A 20,000-nucleotide genomic window follows, 5' to 3' on the forward strand; every position below is an offset into this window, starting at 1 on the left:
GGAAGAGGAAGTGCGATTTTTGCCATTGTTGCCATTGACTATTTCACTAAGTGGGTCGAAGCTGAACCTCTTGCCCAAATCATCGAGGCGAATACTATAAAATTCATCTAAAAGAACATCATTTGCAGGTTTGGCATTTCCCACTCCTTAGTATCTGAAAATGGGAGATAGTTCGACAACAAGAAAATGTGAAACTTATGTGACAAACTGGGCATAAAGGATGATTTCTCGACGCCTCATCACCCACAAGCAAATGGGCAAGTTGAGGCAGTAAACAAAACAATCAAGCATACCCTGAAAAGGAAGCTTGACACCTCGAAAGGGGCTTGGGTTGACGACGTTCCCCACATCCTTTGGGCCATCAGAACAACTAGTCGAACTGCAACGGGGAAGACACTCTTCTCCATGACCTACAGAGCCGAGGCCATGAGCCCGGTTGAAGTAGGAGTCCCATTGCACCACCGAGTACACTTCAATGAAATCAGTAACGACGAAACTCGAATGAGCGAACTCCACCTCCTTGAAGAAAGGAGGGATGCCTCCCAGGTGAACTTGGCAAAGTATCATAGAAAGATAACCCGCTATTATAACTCCAAGGTCAGATATTGGACTCTTCATCTGGGAGACCTCGTCCTTAGAAGGGTCTTCCAATCATCAAAGCCAACCGAGTTCGGAGTGTTGGGACCGAACTGGGAGGGTCCTTACCGCATCCGCAGGGAATCCCGACCTGACACTTTTGAAATTGAAGACATGGCAGGGAAAGTACTGCCTCATCAATGGAACATCGAACATTTGAGGAAGTACTATCGATAATGAGCTTGTGTTCTGATCTGATCTTAATGATGTTCAATTAACATGTGTCATGATTCGATCTCATTTGTAACTTCCCTATCTTACTAAGTGCTAAAAATGCCTTAGTGAAGGGTGATGTAATTCCTTTTAAGTAATGATGCTTCAGTTGTTTGTCACATCGGTTAGTAAATTGTTACCTCAGTTTTTCAATATGTTAATTGATCCAATCTTCTGTTATTAATTGGTTATTGGTAATAGGCGCTTAAGTGGTTGTCATTCATATACTTAAGTGTAAATAACTCAACCCGATGAAAAAATAGAAGCGAAAATACTTGTACAAAAAATTTTCATTTTCATTCATTCGTCCCGGCCTCCGCAGCTCCTGCCCCAGGGGCCTCTGGAGCGTCCTCGACAAGCCTATCAGGTCGACCTCCAGTAGACCCACCAAACTCTGCCTCAATTAAAGATATGTCCAGAGTAGGATGGACCTCTTTCAGCCAACCCAATATCCCTTGGGTGCTCCAAGAAGCCCAGAAGTTGGCGAAGTCGTCGTACAGGGGGTGCTCTTCAAAGTGGTTGATAAAGTTTCGTACAACCACCTCCCCTGTCGACTTGAGCTCCTCCTTCAAAGAGGCGATTTCTTCAGCCTGGGCATCCGCCCTCTGCCTCAGCTCTACCTTTTCTTTATTGGAAGCCTCCAGAGCCTCCATGGCGAGCCGATGGTGCTCATTTGCATGATTAACTCTTCATGTCATAGTAGCCACTTGGCACTCCACTTCATAGAGCTCCTTCTTTAGCCGTTCTATTTCCTCCTTTGCAGCCCCAAGCTGGGCCTTAGCCTCCTTCCTTCCTTTCCGTTCCTCCTCAGCCTTAGCTCGGGCCTCTCTCACTGTGTCACAAAGTGCATTGCCTCCTCAAGGTGCTTGACGAGGTCCTCTCTCTTAGTGTTGAGGTCTTTTACCAAGCCTTCGAGTTGGATGCTTGTGCTTAAAGCCCGGACCACACAAGTACTGTTGGCTGCGACCAGATCCTCGACAGTGCAGGAGGCGGTGTGGTCCCTCCATTCCTTCGTCCAATACTTATTGTGGACCATCGCCACCACTGCCATCTCTGGAGAAAGAGCCTCCAGCACTTCCTTCAATGGCTCCTCAGAATTGACACCCAAGAAGTCCACCTCTTTCGAGGGACGGACCCTTTTTCTCTTTTGCTGCCTTGGAGCTTGAGCAATGGGGATAGCGGTGACTGGCGATGTGGCTGGGGATGGAGAAGCCTCGGAAGACATAGGCATTTTCTCTGGGATAACAACCTCGGTCGGAATTGTCGTCTACCTCAAAATCGGAGGCGGCCTAGCTACAGTTGGGCGCTTTGAGTGGGCGACAAGCCTCTTCCCTTTCCGCAGTAGATTGGCGTCCGGATCCTTCGCTACCTCCTCCTCGGTGGGAGGTTGGAGCCTCCTGCTGGCCTCCACCAGATCCTCCATCTACTTTTTGTATGCAGACGAGGAGGTCTTCAAGGCTATCACCTTAGCCATCATCCTTTGGATGGTCTTGAAGTCTGGCCTCAGAGGCAGCTTCTTATTAAAGTTATCTGCAAGGGGACAAACAAATTAGTACAAGTGTAAAGAGTTCGAAAAGTACTGAAGGAATTCGCTTCGAGACATTTACCTTGAGAGGCCATCAAATCGCGCGTCACGAAGTGGACGTTTTTCCTTATCAGCTAGTGGTATGACCTCTTCTTCGAAGGCAGCTGATGAATAATGCAGATGATGTCGAAGTCGTCGGTGGAAAGCTCGCACCGAGGAAGAGAACCTTCAAAAAATAGAACAGTTAAGGACCGAACCGAAGAAGAGTAAACAAGAAACGTAAAATCACAGTACTCACTAAACGTTGAATACTTTGTGGGGACCGTAAGAGGCGCCAGGGGGTCCCCCTCCATCGTGTCCCATCTCACGGCAGCCCAGCACCACGAGTTCTTCCACTCCTTGATGGAGCTTGGCAAATCGAGCACAAATGGAGTGTGGGAACCCCATGAGGTTAAGTAGTACCAGCCCTTGGTCTTATCCCCTAGCCGCTACCTTAGGGATGTAGAGGGTCTGGAATACAGAAAAAGGCATCTCCACACCAAGCGATGCCTCCTTCCACAACATCCGGGAGCCCACCATTTGGCTCCAGGAGTTCGAGTTTAGTTGGGTAGGAGCTAAGCCGTATGACCTAAGTACCAAATGGAAGAAAGGGTGGATTGGGAGCCTAAGGCCTGCCCTAAGGATCGCCTCGCTTATTGCCACACACCCTGGCCTAGGGTAGCAGGCTTGCTAATCAGGTTCTAGTAGGATCAGATCTACACTATCTGGGATCCTATACTTAGCCTTAAGTCTTTCCAGGTCGGCACCCTTTAGCTTAGAGGGGTAATCTGATGCCCCCAATGCACAGATGTGTTAGCTGGGCTATCTGGCCTCTTCTATATATTCTCACCTCCCAATAATCGCCTCAGCCATCTCAGAGGAGGTCACCAAAATGGGCTCATCCACCCTCACTAGTTCCAACCCCCTACCCGAACTACCACTAGCCTCAGAAGCTATTTTCAGAAATGAAAAGTTTCAAATACTTACTAAAACTTTTGAAAAATGGATCGTCTCGCTGTCGAAAATGGTCAACAAACGATGTAAGTCGTCAAAAACTGGGATTTCTCGTCGAAAAGTGATCCAAAAACGCTGGAAAATGCAAAGATTTCAAGAGAAAGTTGGGTTTTTGATTTCATAAAAGTGAAAAGCTCCAAAATTCCTCAAGTCCACCTTTTATAGAGCGTCCCAGCTAATCTACACCGTTGAATACAAATGCAATCAATCTAGGCCGTCTGTCACATCATCAATCTAGGCCATTGAAATAAAATGCCAGATTTGATATACGCCTAGGATCTAGCTGTGACCTTCACGCTCTTGCGAAACGCGTTGCCTCGATCACCATCAGCCGTTTGCAATAAGTAGCCGTAGCATCCTTTTCTGGGAATGGGCATCGCGCCCAACCATTGCCTTGGAAATAAGTGACAGCTGTCTAATTATTTAAGTTAGAGATGCCCGCCTCAGATCGAGCTCTTCACACAGCTTTACAAAGCTTAGACGCATTGGATACGGAGCCCCCTGTGGGTCATCACCTCGAAAGCTGCATTCCCTCCTAAGCTTTATAAAGCTTTAGCCATCTCCCAATGCGTCGTCCCCTGTGGGTTAATGCAGCGGTGGCAGATGAGCTCTTTAAACAGCTTTACAAAGCTTAGATGCATCTGATGCGAAGACCCCTGTGGGTCATCGCCTCGGAAGCTGCGTTCCTTTCTAAGCTTTATAAAGCTTTAACCATCTCCCAATGCGTCGTCCCCTGTAGGTCAATACATCGGTGGCAGATGAGCTCCTCACACAGCTTTACAGAGCTTAGATGTATCCGATGCGGAGCCCTCCTGTAGGCCATCGCCTTGAAAGCTGCGTTCTTTCCTAAGCTTTACAAAGCTTTAGCCATCTCCCAATGTGTCATCCCTTGTAGGTCAACGCATCGGTGGCAGATGAGCTCTTCAAACAGCTTTAAAAAGCTTAGACGCATTTGATGCGGAGCCCCTCTGTGGGTCATTGCCTCGGAAGCTGCATTTTCTCCTAAACTTTACAAAGCTTTAGCCATCTCCCAACGCGTCGTCCTCTGTGGGTCAACGCACCAGTGGCAGATGAGCTCCTCACATAACTTTACAAAGCTTAGATACATCTGATGTGAAGCCCTCCCTATAGGTCATCGCCTCAGAAGTTGCATTACAAAGCTTTATCCATCTCCTAACGCATCATCCAGTTGGTAGCACATCGGCCTCAGATAAGTTCTTTCCTTCCACAGTAATGAATCTTTAGCGCGTCTGCCTATGGTCAACGTTTCGGTGAACACAAAAAATTGACCCATAAGCCCTCACAAATCACGGTCCCCATCCCAAGGTTGACATACCCTATCAGAAAAATAAGTCCACCCATGATATAAATATTCGTACCTGAACTTGGGGGGACCATTGTTACGTCCCCATCTGAAACACTTCGAAAAGTCTACCACCGAGTCGTACGAGGTGTGCAACACCCATCCGAAGTGGTTTCGAAATGGAGCCACCATCTACTAACACATTGCAAGACACAAACAATCTATTGAACTGGTTGAGGCGCCATCATCCCTAAAGCTGAGGCGCAGTTTAAGCCGAAGTTCTCTGCCCACTATTATGCCCCCATCTGAAACACTTCGAAAATTCTACCACCGTGTCGTACGAGGTGTGCAACACCCATCCGAAGTGGAGCCACCATCTGCTAACACACTACAAGACACAGACAATCTGCTGAACTGGCCGAGGTGCCCTTGCCCCTAAAGTTAAAGCGTAGTTTAAGCCAAAGTTCTCTGCTAGAGGATCCGCCACCAATTTCAAAAAGAGATCTATGTCAAGATCCTTTCTGCCCCAAGATTCAATTGATTTGATGTCTCCATGAGCCTAGTTGATGCGACGTATCAACTTTATGTCAACTCAACTTAGGAGAAGGAATTACCCATCCATTCTATAAACGCGGTCGATTAACGCCTATGAGCAGATGTCTCACACCGTCAGATGCGTACACGTGTCCTACATCCAACGGTTCTTCTCATCTATAAATATCAAGGGTTTGACAAGAGGCAAAGAGAATGAAACCCTTATAACATAGCTTTCCATAACAAGCAAATATATATTCTCCTCCCCTTTATTTAGCACAATCTTGGTATTGTTCCAACCACCTGAGGCTAACTTGACCATCGGAGTGTATGTGGCCGCCACCACCTCCGTTGGTTTTGACTGTGTGCATCTGACCGTGCGTTGACTGTGCGCAGGCTTGGCCATGTGGAGGGTCCAATTTGCGAGGTCAACAATTTCAATATCAACTATACATGATGTGATCTCAATACCTAATATTTCAATGCAAAATATTCCTCAAACTATAACAAATTCCTACAGTGCAAAATTACTATGCTAGCCACAAGAAAGAATCTAACCAAATGTTGATCGCTGTTAGTGAAAAACAGAGAACTATCGAGGCTTGAATGCATTAAAGAAAGAAGGATTTCAAACTAACCAACATCTCTTCAAGGCCGTTTATGAAGTTGTCAATCCTCTCTAGCAAGTACACAGGGTTGTACTTAGAAGATTGAACTTGGAAACAGTACCCCAATATGTCGAATGTTACCCATGGGCTTCAATCAACACCATAGCCAAGCTGCTCTTTCGTCCTATTTTAACATCAATTAAATCACGAATTAGTCATTATTTATCAGGGATTCCTTTAGATTGTAAAGATATAGTTTCAATCACTTGATATTGTTGAACTAACATTTATTCACGTACTTTGACCTGCCGGAGAAGAGTTCCTCAAATTTGACCCTTCACACATGTCAAAATATCAAAGCATTAACATTGTAGATTTTTATGCTTAACATTGAAACTGCATACGCCCAAAAAATGATGAGTATATGGGCACTTCAGTCATAATAGAAGAGTCCACAGGACATGCATGTTTTCTAGCAAACAAGGAGATCAAGTGCTAACATACGTTCAAATTACTTTGTACACAATTGTAGAATAAGAACTTTATTTTTTCTATGATGTTAGTAAATTTCCAAAACTACCCTACTTAAAGAAGGCATAACTAACGAGAATTATTGTCCATCAATTTGAACATTAAAGTTGAGAAGTTACGTTGAACATTTACATTATCAACTTGAGCACCAAGATCTTGTTGGAAAAACCCACTTGTACGGATTTTTCATGGCAGCACCCGATTGCAATTTTTATTTATTATTTATTTTACTTTTTTGCATCCGCTAATGAGAAATGGACAGTTGGCTACCTATACAAAGCCTATGATACTTACCCTGTACATGTAAATGCAACACCTAATTGGTAGTTTTTTTTCCTAATCCGACAATGAGAAATGGATAGTTGCCCACCTGGACAAAGCTTGTGACACTTTCCCTGTACGTGTAGCAAGACTATAACATGTTTTCTTTCCATCTTTAATTAATGTTTTTAATCTATTATTTCATGTACAATAAATGATAACAAATTTATTGTGAAGATTATGAGATCGAAAATTCCATAACCTTTTATATTATTTCTACAAGTGAATACAATATACTAAGGGCCTGTTTGATTTGATTTTTTAAAAATTCAAAAAGAGCTTTCGAAACACAAAATTTGCTTTTAAACCCGTTTGACTAATTTTATAAGAATACTTCTAATACGTAGAAGTGCTTTTAGCATATTTATTAGATTTGAGCCGGACATCAACCTGGTTGAACTGGCAAGTTAGTGGTTGGACTGATGGATCAATACTTAAAAATTCTAAAATGTTATTTAAATATAAAATTTTCTTTAAGAAAAAAATGAAAGTTTTTAAATTATGTTTCATTAATTATTTATATATTTCAAAGGTTCAAGTCTTTTAAATGCCAAAAATTTAAGGAAAAACTTTTGAAATTTGATCAAACTAGTCAACCAGACCGATTTAATATAAAAGCAATTGGTTAACTCGATCAAACTCGATTTTTGATCGAGTCATTTGAATTTCTATCAAATTATTCTACCCAACCCAATCAAGGGTCTGGAATTGATTTTTTGACCCTGTCGACCAAAGGTGAATCTAGGAGTCGAGTTTAGCCAGTACGGACCACGAGTGTTAAAAGCTTACTATCAACGGTCAATGTCCGTAATAGCGGGGTTGTTTATTAAAATTTAATTAAATAATATTCAAAAAATCTACGGATTAGAACTAGAATAACTAGATACACCACTAGAACTAGAACTAGGTACAAACTTTCATTTTAGATGAAAAAAACGTTCCATAATCTATAAAATGCCCTAATTTATTTTTCAATTAAATAGGCAATATATATTAACAAAATGCCAATTTTCAATTTACAATTAAAGTTAATTAAACAAGCATTGTTATATTAACAAAATTAAAATTATTTATATGCTTATATCAATTTTATGTGCTTGAATAATTCCACTTTTTCGAAATCGATTTTTTTGAACAAAAGGTGGAACATTTTATTAATTAAATATGTTTTGTTTAAAGATTCCTTATGACACTAATACCAATTTTCTTACAAATTAATCCACCATTAATTGATCAAACTGTCAAATCAATTGATTAGAGGGGAAAAAAAAGAAAAAGAAAATCAAGAAGAGGGACTAAATATCGGTTAAAATGTTTCTACTTGCATTAAACCAGTAAAATTGAACATATATTATTTTGTTACATTATGTGCTGAAAATCAATAAGTGCTATGATGGTAAATTGGTCAAAATGTTTATAAAGGGTAGTAGGTTCGAATCACTTTCCTCACATTTGTTTTAGTAAAATTTTTCCTTGATTTGTTTTAGTAAAAATTGTTGAAATACAAAAATTATAACGATATATTGCTCTTGAAGATAGTGAAAGTGCTAACCAACTGAGCTACCGGATACGTTTGTTGTTAATATTAATTATCAAATATATAATTCAACTAAAAAAATTCTCTCTATTGTCAACTAAAAAAATTCTCTTCGGCGAGTCTAACTAGGGCGACCATCCCAGCTGGCCACCACCTAAATCAGCCCCTGTGGTCGACCATCCAAGCTAGCCATCACCAAAGGAATTATTATTATTATTTTATTTATTTATTTATATATTTTTTTGGTAAATAAAAAGACTATGATTGGGGTTTTCTTTTGGCAACTAAAGTGGATGATTTGGGGGCGTGTTTGATGAATGATTGAGGTCAATGATTATATTAATTGATGAGAGAGGTACTTTTTCAATTATCATTTTTACTATAAAAATTGTAGTATTTTTAGTATAAATAATGTCTAATAGTAAAATATTAATTTAAATAAAAAAAAACTATGTACGTGGTGAGATTTCCACTTCACGGGCATCGCAGGTGCGAGATTGAACTGGGTGGTGCTGGATGGGTTATTCATTGGCACATTATGATCAAATAACATTGGTCAAAGATTCTTTTAGACATTTTCAATTTTGCGCAAGTCACAAAATTTCATAAGCAATCTACATCAACTTTGGAGATGTTGCTACAAAAATCGTATTAAGAGAACCCGTCTCTTGTTTGAAATTTCTACTTTAAAAAACCTTTAATATTCTCCGCCGTTAGGATCAATACAAATTATTGAAACCTTCGGTTGAACAATATTCATTAACCATTGTTATGAACTTCACATATAGTTATTTAAGTGTACCTAACTTTTAGTGTCACCTACAATCTAGATAAATAGCATTACTCTAAAAGGTGAGCAATTAACTTGATATGCTCACCGCCCAGAAAGTGATTACATTATTGACAAATGACGTAAGAATTAACAACCTTCGGATATGTTGAACACCGATGGCTTAAGGTTTTATTACCTTGATGGGAAATTTCAATTAAGCATGTGGAAATGCTTTTATTCTTTCCCGCGATTGGGTAATGAATGGATTTTAAACTAATGTATTACATGGTTTTTAGATATCATAGCTTTACAAAATTTATAAAATAAAATAAAAAATAAAAAAATGGGTGAAGTTCAGTTGTTTTCTGGGGAGATAGGAGTGGGTTCACTGGGGTGAAGGAAAAATGCATCGGGCAGCATTTTTCAAGAGTCTGGAGTTCCAGTGTAATGGATTAAGTCTGAAAAGTATAAAAAAGCCCATGGTTATTAGATTCAACAGTAAACCTGAATGCTACATCTGTCCTAAGACTTGTCCTAGCAATGATACGATTAAGATAGGTTCATATGCAAATCGCAAATGAATATCAAGTAAAAAAATACCGTTGGCAAAACCTTCAACAAAAAACTAGTCTCATCAACAACCTTCTCCAAACGGTCAAATCAAAACTACAATCTCCAGTTTAACTAAATAAAGGGGCTAAACAACTCAAATCTTTTCTCCGATTTTCGTAAACGGCGAAACTCTCCTAAGAAATCCAAGTGTAGCAGTTTACGTCTTTTCTCCACCTCCAGCAGCCCTATATTGTTCAACATAAAACAAACTGTGAGCACTTATACAGGAAATGGATGAATTTAACTATTTATTGCCAAAATACAGATGAATGAGATCAAGAATTATAAAAATAAATATCCACCAAGCAACAGAAGTTAGGCTCAAGTCCTTTGAAACAATGCGAGCAAAAACTTTAGTACTTAACAATTTAGACACGCTGTATATTACTGTCATTCACCTCATATTCCGGAGAACAAATGCCATCTTTTCACGCTTCTTTGCTCTCTTGTGGGTGCCCAACTTCCTCTTCCCCGCTTTCGGTGCTCTCTCATCCTTTCCAACTTTAAGAAGCTCAGTAATTTGCTTCTCACAAGGTGCAAAACCTGCTACTTCAGCATCCTGATTTTTCATAATCAATATTCTCTTTGTTATTCCTGAATCTTCATTATCCTCGTCATCTCCTTCTCCAAGTAAACCAAAACTTGAAGCACTCAATGCATTATTGCTTCCATCTTTCTTGGCCTTTCCTTTCTTTTTACCAGCAAATTTTGAAACCGGAGCCTTAGTGTCATCGCCTTCTTCATCCTTCGTGTCCTCCAGCTCAGCGAGCTCACCATCATCATTCTCCTCAAATTTCTCCTACTAATGTTTTTGAAGAACTTTGACGGTAAAACCGTCCTCCAGTGATAAAGGCAGTGATTACTCACACAGGTAGGCCTAGGGGGACGACATGAACGAGCTGTTCCTCTCCTCACAACCCCACAACAACAGCACAAGCTGTTAAAACCCCAACATTTACGGCCTGGCTCAAATCTTCCATCAGAGTATTTTAGAGATGGTGTGGTCCCGAAACTCCGTAAAAACCTAACCTCCAAACCCTTACTTTCAAATGTCTTAATAAAGGAACAAACAATTACAATATATTATATTGCTGTCGAAACTAGATATAAGAACGTACGTATAAAATTGAAAAATAGAAAAATGACCACCAAAACGAATAGCATACATCTTGGGTTGGATGATCAACACCAGAATCTCGACTCAGATTAAGATATGATTTATGGAAATATAAGTGATCACAGTTCAAATTTCGACTGACCTCCACATCAGATATACACAAATGCTTGCGATCGAATATTAATAAAACCATAGACCCAACATGACCGCCTCAATAAAAAAAAGGTCAGCAACACATACACATATATTTACCAAAATCACTTCAATTAAAACTATTAAACAAATAACGAACAAAATAATTCCCACAGCATCATTTCATCACAAGTCAAAATAGAAATTCAACAAGTACGCAGATATCTAGCCATATGTTTACACGTTCATATCATCGAACAAATAACAGAGAAAATAATTGCCCGAGAATTATATTATCAAAAATCAAACTATAAATTCAACAATATTTATCTTTATATCTAGAAATACGTTTATATATGCACGCATATGTGTAAGAGTATATATATAAGAAAAAGTCTAGTCCAGTCTCCAACAAAATACACGAGACACATCTGCCACGTGCTTTGGGACTAAAAAGTAGCTTAAAAGCTGAGCCAAGCACGCTGTTCAAACGATCAGTAAGACCTTGAGTCAAGTTCCAAATTAGCACAATTACCCATCGTATATAATAGATGCCCCGATTACAATTCAGCCAAGTATCCAATATAAAGTGAACACTTAATTCTATAAACGAGCTTTCGGGAGTTCTTCATAGCATAGGAAAAACATCGAGATGAGCATTCATCATTATTTCATGTTAAACAAAGAATCAAAATATTTGAAACATTGATTTCGGATAATTAGCAAAAAACATCCCTATCATTTGTACTTATTGCGAAAATGGTCCCTATCGTTTTGAACTAGCTATTTACACTCTCATTTCAAACATTTCTTGCAGAATTGGTCCTTTCCATCATATTCGGTTAAATATGTGTAATTTGATGTAAAAGGTCCTTATTGTTTGATGTAATTGCGCAAATATTCCTATCGTTTTAATTTTGACACTTTGATATTCAGATCGACATTTCTTTGCTTAAAAAGTCATTGCATCCATTTTTTCTATTATAACATTATAAAATGACTAATTTATCTTCATCCTTAAATAAAAAAAAATAGAAAAAAGAAATAATATAAAAAAATTGTATCTAGAGTTTCTAATATTTTTTAAAAATTACAAACAAATCTCACATAAAAAAAATTTAAAACATTCTAATAAAAAAATATTTTATATTCCCAAATAACCCACCTACTCCTACCCATATGCCTATCCTCCACCACCAAAATAATTAAAAAGAGAATTAAAAGTATTAAAAAAATTGATGAGAAATAAACATTGTTTTGTTTTTATAATTTTTTTCTATTCTTACTTTTATTATATTGTTAATTATTTCTTTAATTAATTTTGTGATGGTGGTGGTGGTGGTGGAGTGTAGGGGAGGGGCGTAGGGTATGTGGGTTAATTGGGAAGATGAAATACTTTTGTTTTTGTTTATTAGAATGTTTCAATTATTTTCCTGAGATTCGTTTGTACATTTAAAAAAAATTAGAAAATTTAGATACAATTTGTTTATATTATTTCTATTTTCTATTTGGTTATTTAAATATGATGATAAATTAGTCATTTCATAATGTTATAATAGAAAAAATGAATACAAGGACCGTTTAAGCAAATAAATGTCGATCTAAATATCCAAATATCAAAATTAAAATAATAGAGACTATTTGTGTAATTCTAGCAAGCAATAGAGACCTTTTACATCAAATTACACTTATTTAACGTATGGATTTAACAGAATATAACAGAAAGGACTAATTCTACAAGAAAGGTTTGAAATGAAAATGTAAATAGCAGGTTCAAAACGATAGGGACCATTTTCGCAATGAGTACAAACGATGGGGATTTTTTTGCTAATTACCCATTGATTTCTTTCATCTTAGGAAATCCAATGAAAACAAATGTATTTAACAACTAAATATACATTTGGTCGTTAAATGTATTATTTTAACAACTAAATAATTGGTCGTAAAAGATTTGTGTTGACAACCGATTATCTTATTAACAACCATTTGTTTGATTGTTGTAACAACTATTTTTGTCGCTAATGATGAAAACAACTAGAATTTAGTTGCCTTTCATTTCAACAATGAAAAAAACAGTCGTTAAAAATTAATATTATAAATCGATTAATTTTATTTCAATGACACCAGTTGTTAAAATAATACATTTAACAACCAAATGCAATCTCACAATATCAATAAAAACCTAATTCCAACAAATAAGCCATAGTGAAGAAAAAAATAAGCTTAAACTGGAGACTTTAACTGAGAATGCTTTTGAATTCAAGAGGCTATCCTACGGCTAGAAAAAACACAGGCTGACGAGCATGCATATTGATGTTTCAGTTAATACGGTGTCTGATACCCTTAGAAAGACATCCCAGAAGCAACAGATGTGAAAGACTTTTACTGGATATTATTACTGAAGATTTGAACTAGAGATTTCTACTGAAATTCAAACGAGATGCCATGGTTGAACTAGAATAACTGTTAAAACTTGTTCGGTTTACTGGTTCTAAATAAACCGGACGGTTTTAAAGTTTTTATGTGGTTTTAAAATTTTCGGTTTTTGACATGTAATCGACCTGATTACATTATCGATTCTAGATTTTACTGGTCGAATCGACCGGTTCAGGCAGGTTCTGATAACATTTGAGGCAACTAAGCAATTTAAAAATACAAATTGCTAATTAATTTTACATGTCAAATAAGAACATTATTCAACTTAATATGCAACTTCAACTGTGCAAAGACAATTGAATATCCATGCTCAAATAAAGCAGCTATGAAAATTAAATTACATTTAACATCGGTGAAAAAAAAAATTGATGTCTGGAAAAAATATTTTAAAATTAAATATTTGTTTAAAATAGGAAAAAATATTCAATGACACCAGTTGTTAAAATAATACATTTAACGACCAAATGCATTATTGCTTCCATCTTTCTTGGCCTTTCCTTTCTTTTTACCAGCAAATTTTAAAAACGGAGCCTCAGTGTCATTGCCTTCTTCATCCTTTGTGTCCTCCAGCTCAGTGAGCACACCATCATCATCCTCCATAGGTTCTATTCTCCTAAAATCTCTCTCTCTAACCTTTTTGACGTCATCTCCTTCTCCAAGTAAACCAAAACTTGAAGCACTCAATGCATTATTGCTTCCATCTTTCTTAGCCTTTTTTTTCTTTTTACCAGCAAATTCTGAAAACGGAGCCTCAGTGTCATTGCCTTCTTCATCCTTTGTGTCCTCCAGCTCAGTGAGCTCACCATCATCCTCCTCCTTAGGTTCTAGTCTCCTCAAATTTCTCCCTCTAACCTTTTTGACGAACTCTACAGGTAAAATTGGGCTCCAGTTGTCATTCAAGTAGTATTGAGTCGCAAGGATCGGCCAAGGAGGACGGCATGGCTGATCTCTTCTTCCCCTCGGAACCCCACAATCACACCACAAGCTGTGAGAAACCAAACATGAACGCTGACCGCCTGGCTTAAATCTTCCCATCAGAGTATTTTAGAGACGTCGAGGTCCAGAAACTCCGTAAAAACCTAACCTCCGAACCCTTATTTTCAAATGTCTTAAAAAAGGAACAAACAATTACAATATATTATATAGCTGTCAAAACTAGATATAAGAACATATGTATAAAAAAAAAAAATTTGACTACCGAAATGAATAACATACATCTTTGATTGGATGATCAACACCAGAATTTCGACTGACCTCCACATCATACATATACAAAGGAAAAAAAAAAAAACCCCCCCCCCCCCCCCCCCACAATACACACACCTATCAAATCTGGATATTTGAAGCAGAACACCGTCATGAGCGTGGAAACAATAAAACTGTTGAAGAAAAAGCTTACTTCTCCCAATGGCGAATTCTCCGGTTCCCGGATCTGCAGCCTGAAATAGATATGGCGTATAACTTCAGGAATTGGGAGAAATTTTATTTATACAGCCAGGGTTGGAATTGGGAGTGCGGGTAGAGGGGGAATTGGGCTCATGTTTCCCCAGGATTTTTCTGGGCGGAGTACTTTAGTCCTAGTGGACCTCAAATTAGTATATAGGGAATTTGACACAAATAGCACTAAATGATCATAATCTTTTTTGAATATTTGTAACGAGATATTTTCGCAAATGGTCGCTGAAACTTATGTGATTTAAAATTAGTCTTGCGATCCATTTAATAACTAAAATTAAATAATGTTACATAAATTAAATAATATTACATGATCACTACATTAGCGAAATCCACTTTTAGACTTGATGTTGATCCGTTAAACCTTGACAACTACTATGATCATTTGTATATGTCATATATTTAAAACAATTAAAATAAAAGTGAGTTTTTAGAGTGAAGTGAGTTTTTGGAGTGAAAAGCTCACATTTAGCCAAAATTTAACAGAGTCCATTCCAAATCCAATATCAGCCCATTAAACTTGACATCAACTCACAATAGTTGATTTCATATCATGTAATTACAAACCATAAAATACGATGTTTTAGGAGATACATGGTAATGAGAGGAGCTTATATGTATGTACAATGAGATGCCTAGATGTAGTCTATAATCTTCTCTTAAAGGAAGGTGTGTTGCTTATCTTGTGGGCACTACCCTTAAATTCCCGATATGTTATTTGTTGGAATTAGGTTTTTATAGATATTGTGAGATTGCTTGTTTATAATTGAAATTACCTTTGAGGAAAAAATATGCATTTCAAATGCCATGATATCCCTATTAGTTTAGTCTTTGCGAAGCATAATAGAAATGAGTGCCAAGGAAGTAGAAAGTATTTGTAGGTCCCATTTCTAGAAAGTTGATCTTGCAAACTGATGCAAGTGATCTATACTGGCCATAGTTCTCTTGGAGGAAAAAGATGGAAAAAGAAATATTTGTGGATATAAAAGTGAATCATTCTCATGAGTAGAAAAGCATTACCATTCCACTTTCAAAGAAATGTTAGCAATCAAGCGTGATATCAGAAATTTCAATTTCACCTCGTTGGACATAAAATTTTTGGTTGAAATAGATATGTCTGCATTCCCTAAAATGCCCTCATTAAAAAAAAAAAAACCCTTCCAAACAATGTTTTAAAAGTTGAACCCATTGAAAAAATAGGAACCGGATAGAAATCCAGTCCTATTATATAGGGTAAAAATCGAATGAAAAGAAACCGTCGAGAAATTCTGTGAACCAACTAGTTCAATAGGAATCTATGAATCAAATGAGGGTTTTTGCAGGTTTAACAGTTGATCTTCAGCAAATATATCAACTGATTCCCCCTAACTCATTTATCAATAAAAAAATTTAAATTTTTAAAATTTTTCCCTAACTCATATAATCAACTCTTTGAAATAAATACACCTCTCCCCTTTATATCACGAATAATAAAGAAAAGAAAAGACAAGTAATAATCATGTAAAATACAAAGATGAATGAGTAAAAAAATATGCACTTGTGTGATAAGTGCTTCTAAACTCTTGTAAGGAAGTCTTAAAATGTTAAATCAATGAGAAAGAACATGCGAAAAATCTATGGTAAATGAATATTTTTCTCAAAGTACGAAATCAAATCCAGTGCTACTAGACCCCTATAACGAGTTTTGGGCCCTGACTCCAAGTCAGATGACCATAAGGTTTTAGGTTTTGAGAAACCTCTCAAACTTAATTGCTCGTGTCAAATATGCTACGAAGAAGAGTATAAGATGTATCTCACCTTTTTTTTATTAATTTCAAATTTTGAATCACTAACTCCTTTTTCTTTTATAGAGAATATACAAGAGTTTAGGTCAATCTAGTTTAAGGTCATTCCATATTCAAAGTAAATTCACCACACAGATGACCGCATCACAAATCTAAAAAATGCGGCCAAGAACTAATCACAAGAGTTTAATGTGTATAGTACATAAGATACATGTAATAACCTATACCGAGTATTTCAAACAAGTTATAAACAAATTAATGTAAATTTAATTTACCAATATGAATTTACTAGTACTTGTTAACAAAGAGTAATATTTCCACTGAATTTTCAAAAACCTTTAATTGGACCTTTTTAAATTTAAATTTTCAGATTTTTTGGTTTCTTTCACAATTTATTTTAGCCCATTTTCTGTCTGGCCCCCACTGAATTATAGTTCAAGGTCCGCCCCTGAGTTGTGCCACAATATTCTCTTCCTAAAGATAGGCCTAGAAGAGATATTAAACATCCACAAAAGTACAGTGAGACTGATTTGATTCCTTATGGTTTCTATGTGGTAGAAGGTATTAAATTTAGTGAAGAACCTTCTACAGAAGTAGTTAATTGTGTTAATTCTGATTTTTCGGGAAATCTTGATTTTAAAAAAAAAAAGATCTATTATATAGTATGTTTTTGTCCTGTTTGGTATTTGTCGTTGAATTTATCCTTTGGGGCTTTTATGGAAGAGGTGGAGAGTTTTGTTGAAGAATATTTTTTAAATACTTAAGTTTTGTTCTTTGCATTGTATTACGTGTGAAGATAGAGATTTGTTAAAGTTTGAATGATCTGAATTCTATTGCAGGTCTATCAAAAAGTTGATAGTATGACTTGAAGAAATCTTGAAGGAGGCCAAGTTGAATACGAAGAAGGAATGGTGTGAAGCCGGTCGCCAACTACGTGGAGGTACTCAAGCGCTAGGCAACCACTCGAGCAACGGTGCCACCACTAGGCAGTCGCTCGAGCGATTGGCTCCACCTTATCTTAGGTTCTTATTTATATCATAAATAGGTGTAATTATATCCCTTGAGAGATGATCTATCATAAAGCATAATTTATACTTCTTACATATTTCATATTAGTGAATTCTTCTCCTTTTTTTGTGGTTTTTTTCTAGTTGGATTTTCACATAAATCTTGTGTTCTTGTTATTATTTTTCATATTGCCTGCTCTCATTTTTCGCAACAAATATGTATCATATCAAATTGGTATCTCGCTTTATATCAACAACATTTTATACAGTGATCTTTATTTGACATTAAATTGCTGCCAATTTTTCAAGAAATTGAACCTATAGGAATTTTTGCACCCAAAAATTGCAGTCTGTTCGACCTTTCAATATTTGAGCTTGGCTAGTGTTCACAGATAAGGGTTGACTTGGCCTGGCCCTTTGGTTCACATGGACACATCACACCAGTAGAGCCTGTTGGAAAAAATTGTTATGAAATGGGTCAACTTTGAGTACAAATTTCAGTGGGACCCACCTTTTAATTAATACGGGACCTAGCATATTCACGTTCTACTTCGTGAGATGATTAACATGATATATTTATTTATCGAAAATCATTTAAAATTGAATGAAATATTAAGTGTTAAGTTAACCCACATAAACTAAGTATTATGGAAGAATTTGATTTTCCAAACACTTATCCCACATAGGAAAGCAAGGAAACTTTGGTGTGATTTATAAGGTGGAAGTTTGGAATTGGATTTGGGCCCCAAGGGGTACCAATAATTTTTAGAAGGGGGAAGACCTATATTCTATTGAGTTCGGTCATAAATCCACATGCGAGCGCCGCTGTCCGTCCGACCGGCCGGTTCGGCATGGCACAGCACGAGCACGTGTTCAAGTCCGGTGCGGGTGCGGGTGGATCTTTGCACTATATTAACTTTTTGGACGAAATTTATTTAAATTTTTGGACCAAATTGTAAATAATCAAATTCTTGGGTACATTATGAAATTTAAATTTTGGTTTATTCCGGGTGTTTTATTTTCTTTTAACAGTCGTCTGTTTACTGACCAAACAGTCGACTGTTACCCGACTTAACAGACGCGACTTTTAAAACAGCATGTTTGTTCGAATTTTTGGGGTTTGTCTAAAAGGTGATGACTGTTCGAATGGCCACAAACAAGTCTGTAAATAGCCAGCCTCTCTACCAGAAAATTTACACCATTTTCATTGCGAACTTTTTGTACTTTGAATCTCATTCCCTTCTCTCTCGTTCTGATATTGTCTCGAAGTAAAACACACTTCGTTGAGTTCGTTGAAATTCCTGCAGATTGCAGTGCTGCTTTCGTAGGAGACGAAAATTCGTTCTATCCTGAAAAACGATTACTAGATACCTTTAGCACCATTGAAAGCAGCAAATTCGTTTTAAAGAAATATCATGAAGTCGGTGGGCTCGAATTACAATTTTAGATCCTGCTGATCAATTCTTACATTCAGGTGATTCTGTCGAATTGTTTTCGAAGGAGTAACTTCAAACTCTAGAAACAACAATCTTAAAATGGATTTTCTATTATTATTTTGTTTCTGTTTCTACTCCTTCTTACCGTTGATCTTCTGATTGTGTTTCAGAAATGGCAACTTCTCGTACCACACTCCCGAATACGACCGGGGAAAAACCAGAAAAATTTCATGGGTCAAATTTCAAGCGTTGGCAACAAAAAATGCTTTTTTTATCTAACAACTTTAAATCTAGCTAAATTTCTCAAAGAAGACGCGCCTTCATATACCGAGCAAGACAGTGATGCTGAAAAATTGGCCGCGGTTGATGCATGGAAGCATTCTGATTTCTTGTGCAGAAATTATGTACTTAATGGACTGAATAACACATTATATAATGTGTACTGCAATGCTAAGTCTGCAAAAGAACTGTGGTAATCTTTGGACACAAAGTACAAAATCGAAGATGCCAGCACGAAGAAATTCATTGTCGGTCATTTTTTGGACTATAAAATGGTTGACAGCAAGACTGTCATATCCCAAGTTCAAGAATTACAAATCATACTTAGCGACATCCATGCCGAAGGAATGAAATTAAGTGAATCATTTCAAGTCGCTGCACTGATTGAGAAATTACCACCTTTATGGAAGGATTTCAAGAATTACCTAAAGCACAAGCGGAAGGAAATGAAACTTGAAGATATCATTGTCCGATAGAGAATAGAAGAAGACAATCGCAAAACTGAAAAAAGGAATGTTGCATCTCATTCGATGGAATCAAAAGTCAACATTGTAGAAGGAGACTTCAAGACTAGCAAAAAGAGGAAGCACAATGGGGAAGGATAAATTGGCTCTTCAAAAACTGCTAAAAAGTTTAAAGGCAACTATTACAATTGTGGCAAGGCAGGACATCGATCCAAGGATTGTCGAAAGCCAAAAAATGTAAAGGG

At 37.2% G+C, this 20,000-nt stretch overlaps 1 protein-coding gene across 2 annotated transcripts; it reads right to left on the minus strand.

Annotated features, from left to right (window-relative positions):
* Positions 1–9,617: 9,617 nt before the first annotated feature.
* LOC111390571 lies at positions 9,618–14,868 on the minus strand. Of its 2 annotated transcripts, none has more exons than XM_023015631.1 (4): positions 14,730–14,868; positions 13,996–14,438; positions 10,044–10,281; positions 9,618–9,830 (listed from the first exon to the last, which is right to left on the minus strand). In XM_023015631.1, exons 2-4 carry the CDS (start codon positions 14,363–14,365, stop codon positions 9,803–9,805), a joined length of 636 nt encoding a protein of 211 aa, XP_022871399.1. In that variant the 5' UTR covers positions 14,366–14,438; positions 14,730–14,868; the 3' UTR covers positions 9,618–9,802. The 2 variants fall into 2 exon arrangements, with proteins under 2 accessions (XP_022871399.1, XP_022871400.1); XM_023015632.1 differs by having other exon boundaries at positions 14,654–14,810.
* Between the last annotated feature and the right edge of the window lie 5,132 nt (positions 14,869–20,000).

This window comes from Olea europaea, unplaced genomic scaffold (genome assembly GCF_002742605.1).
Source record: "Olea europaea var. sylvestris unplaced genomic scaffold, O_europaea_v1 scaffold69, whole genome shotgun sequence".
Classification (NCBI taxonomy): domain Eukaryota; kingdom Viridiplantae; phylum Streptophyta; class Magnoliopsida; order Lamiales; family Oleaceae; genus Olea; species Olea europaea.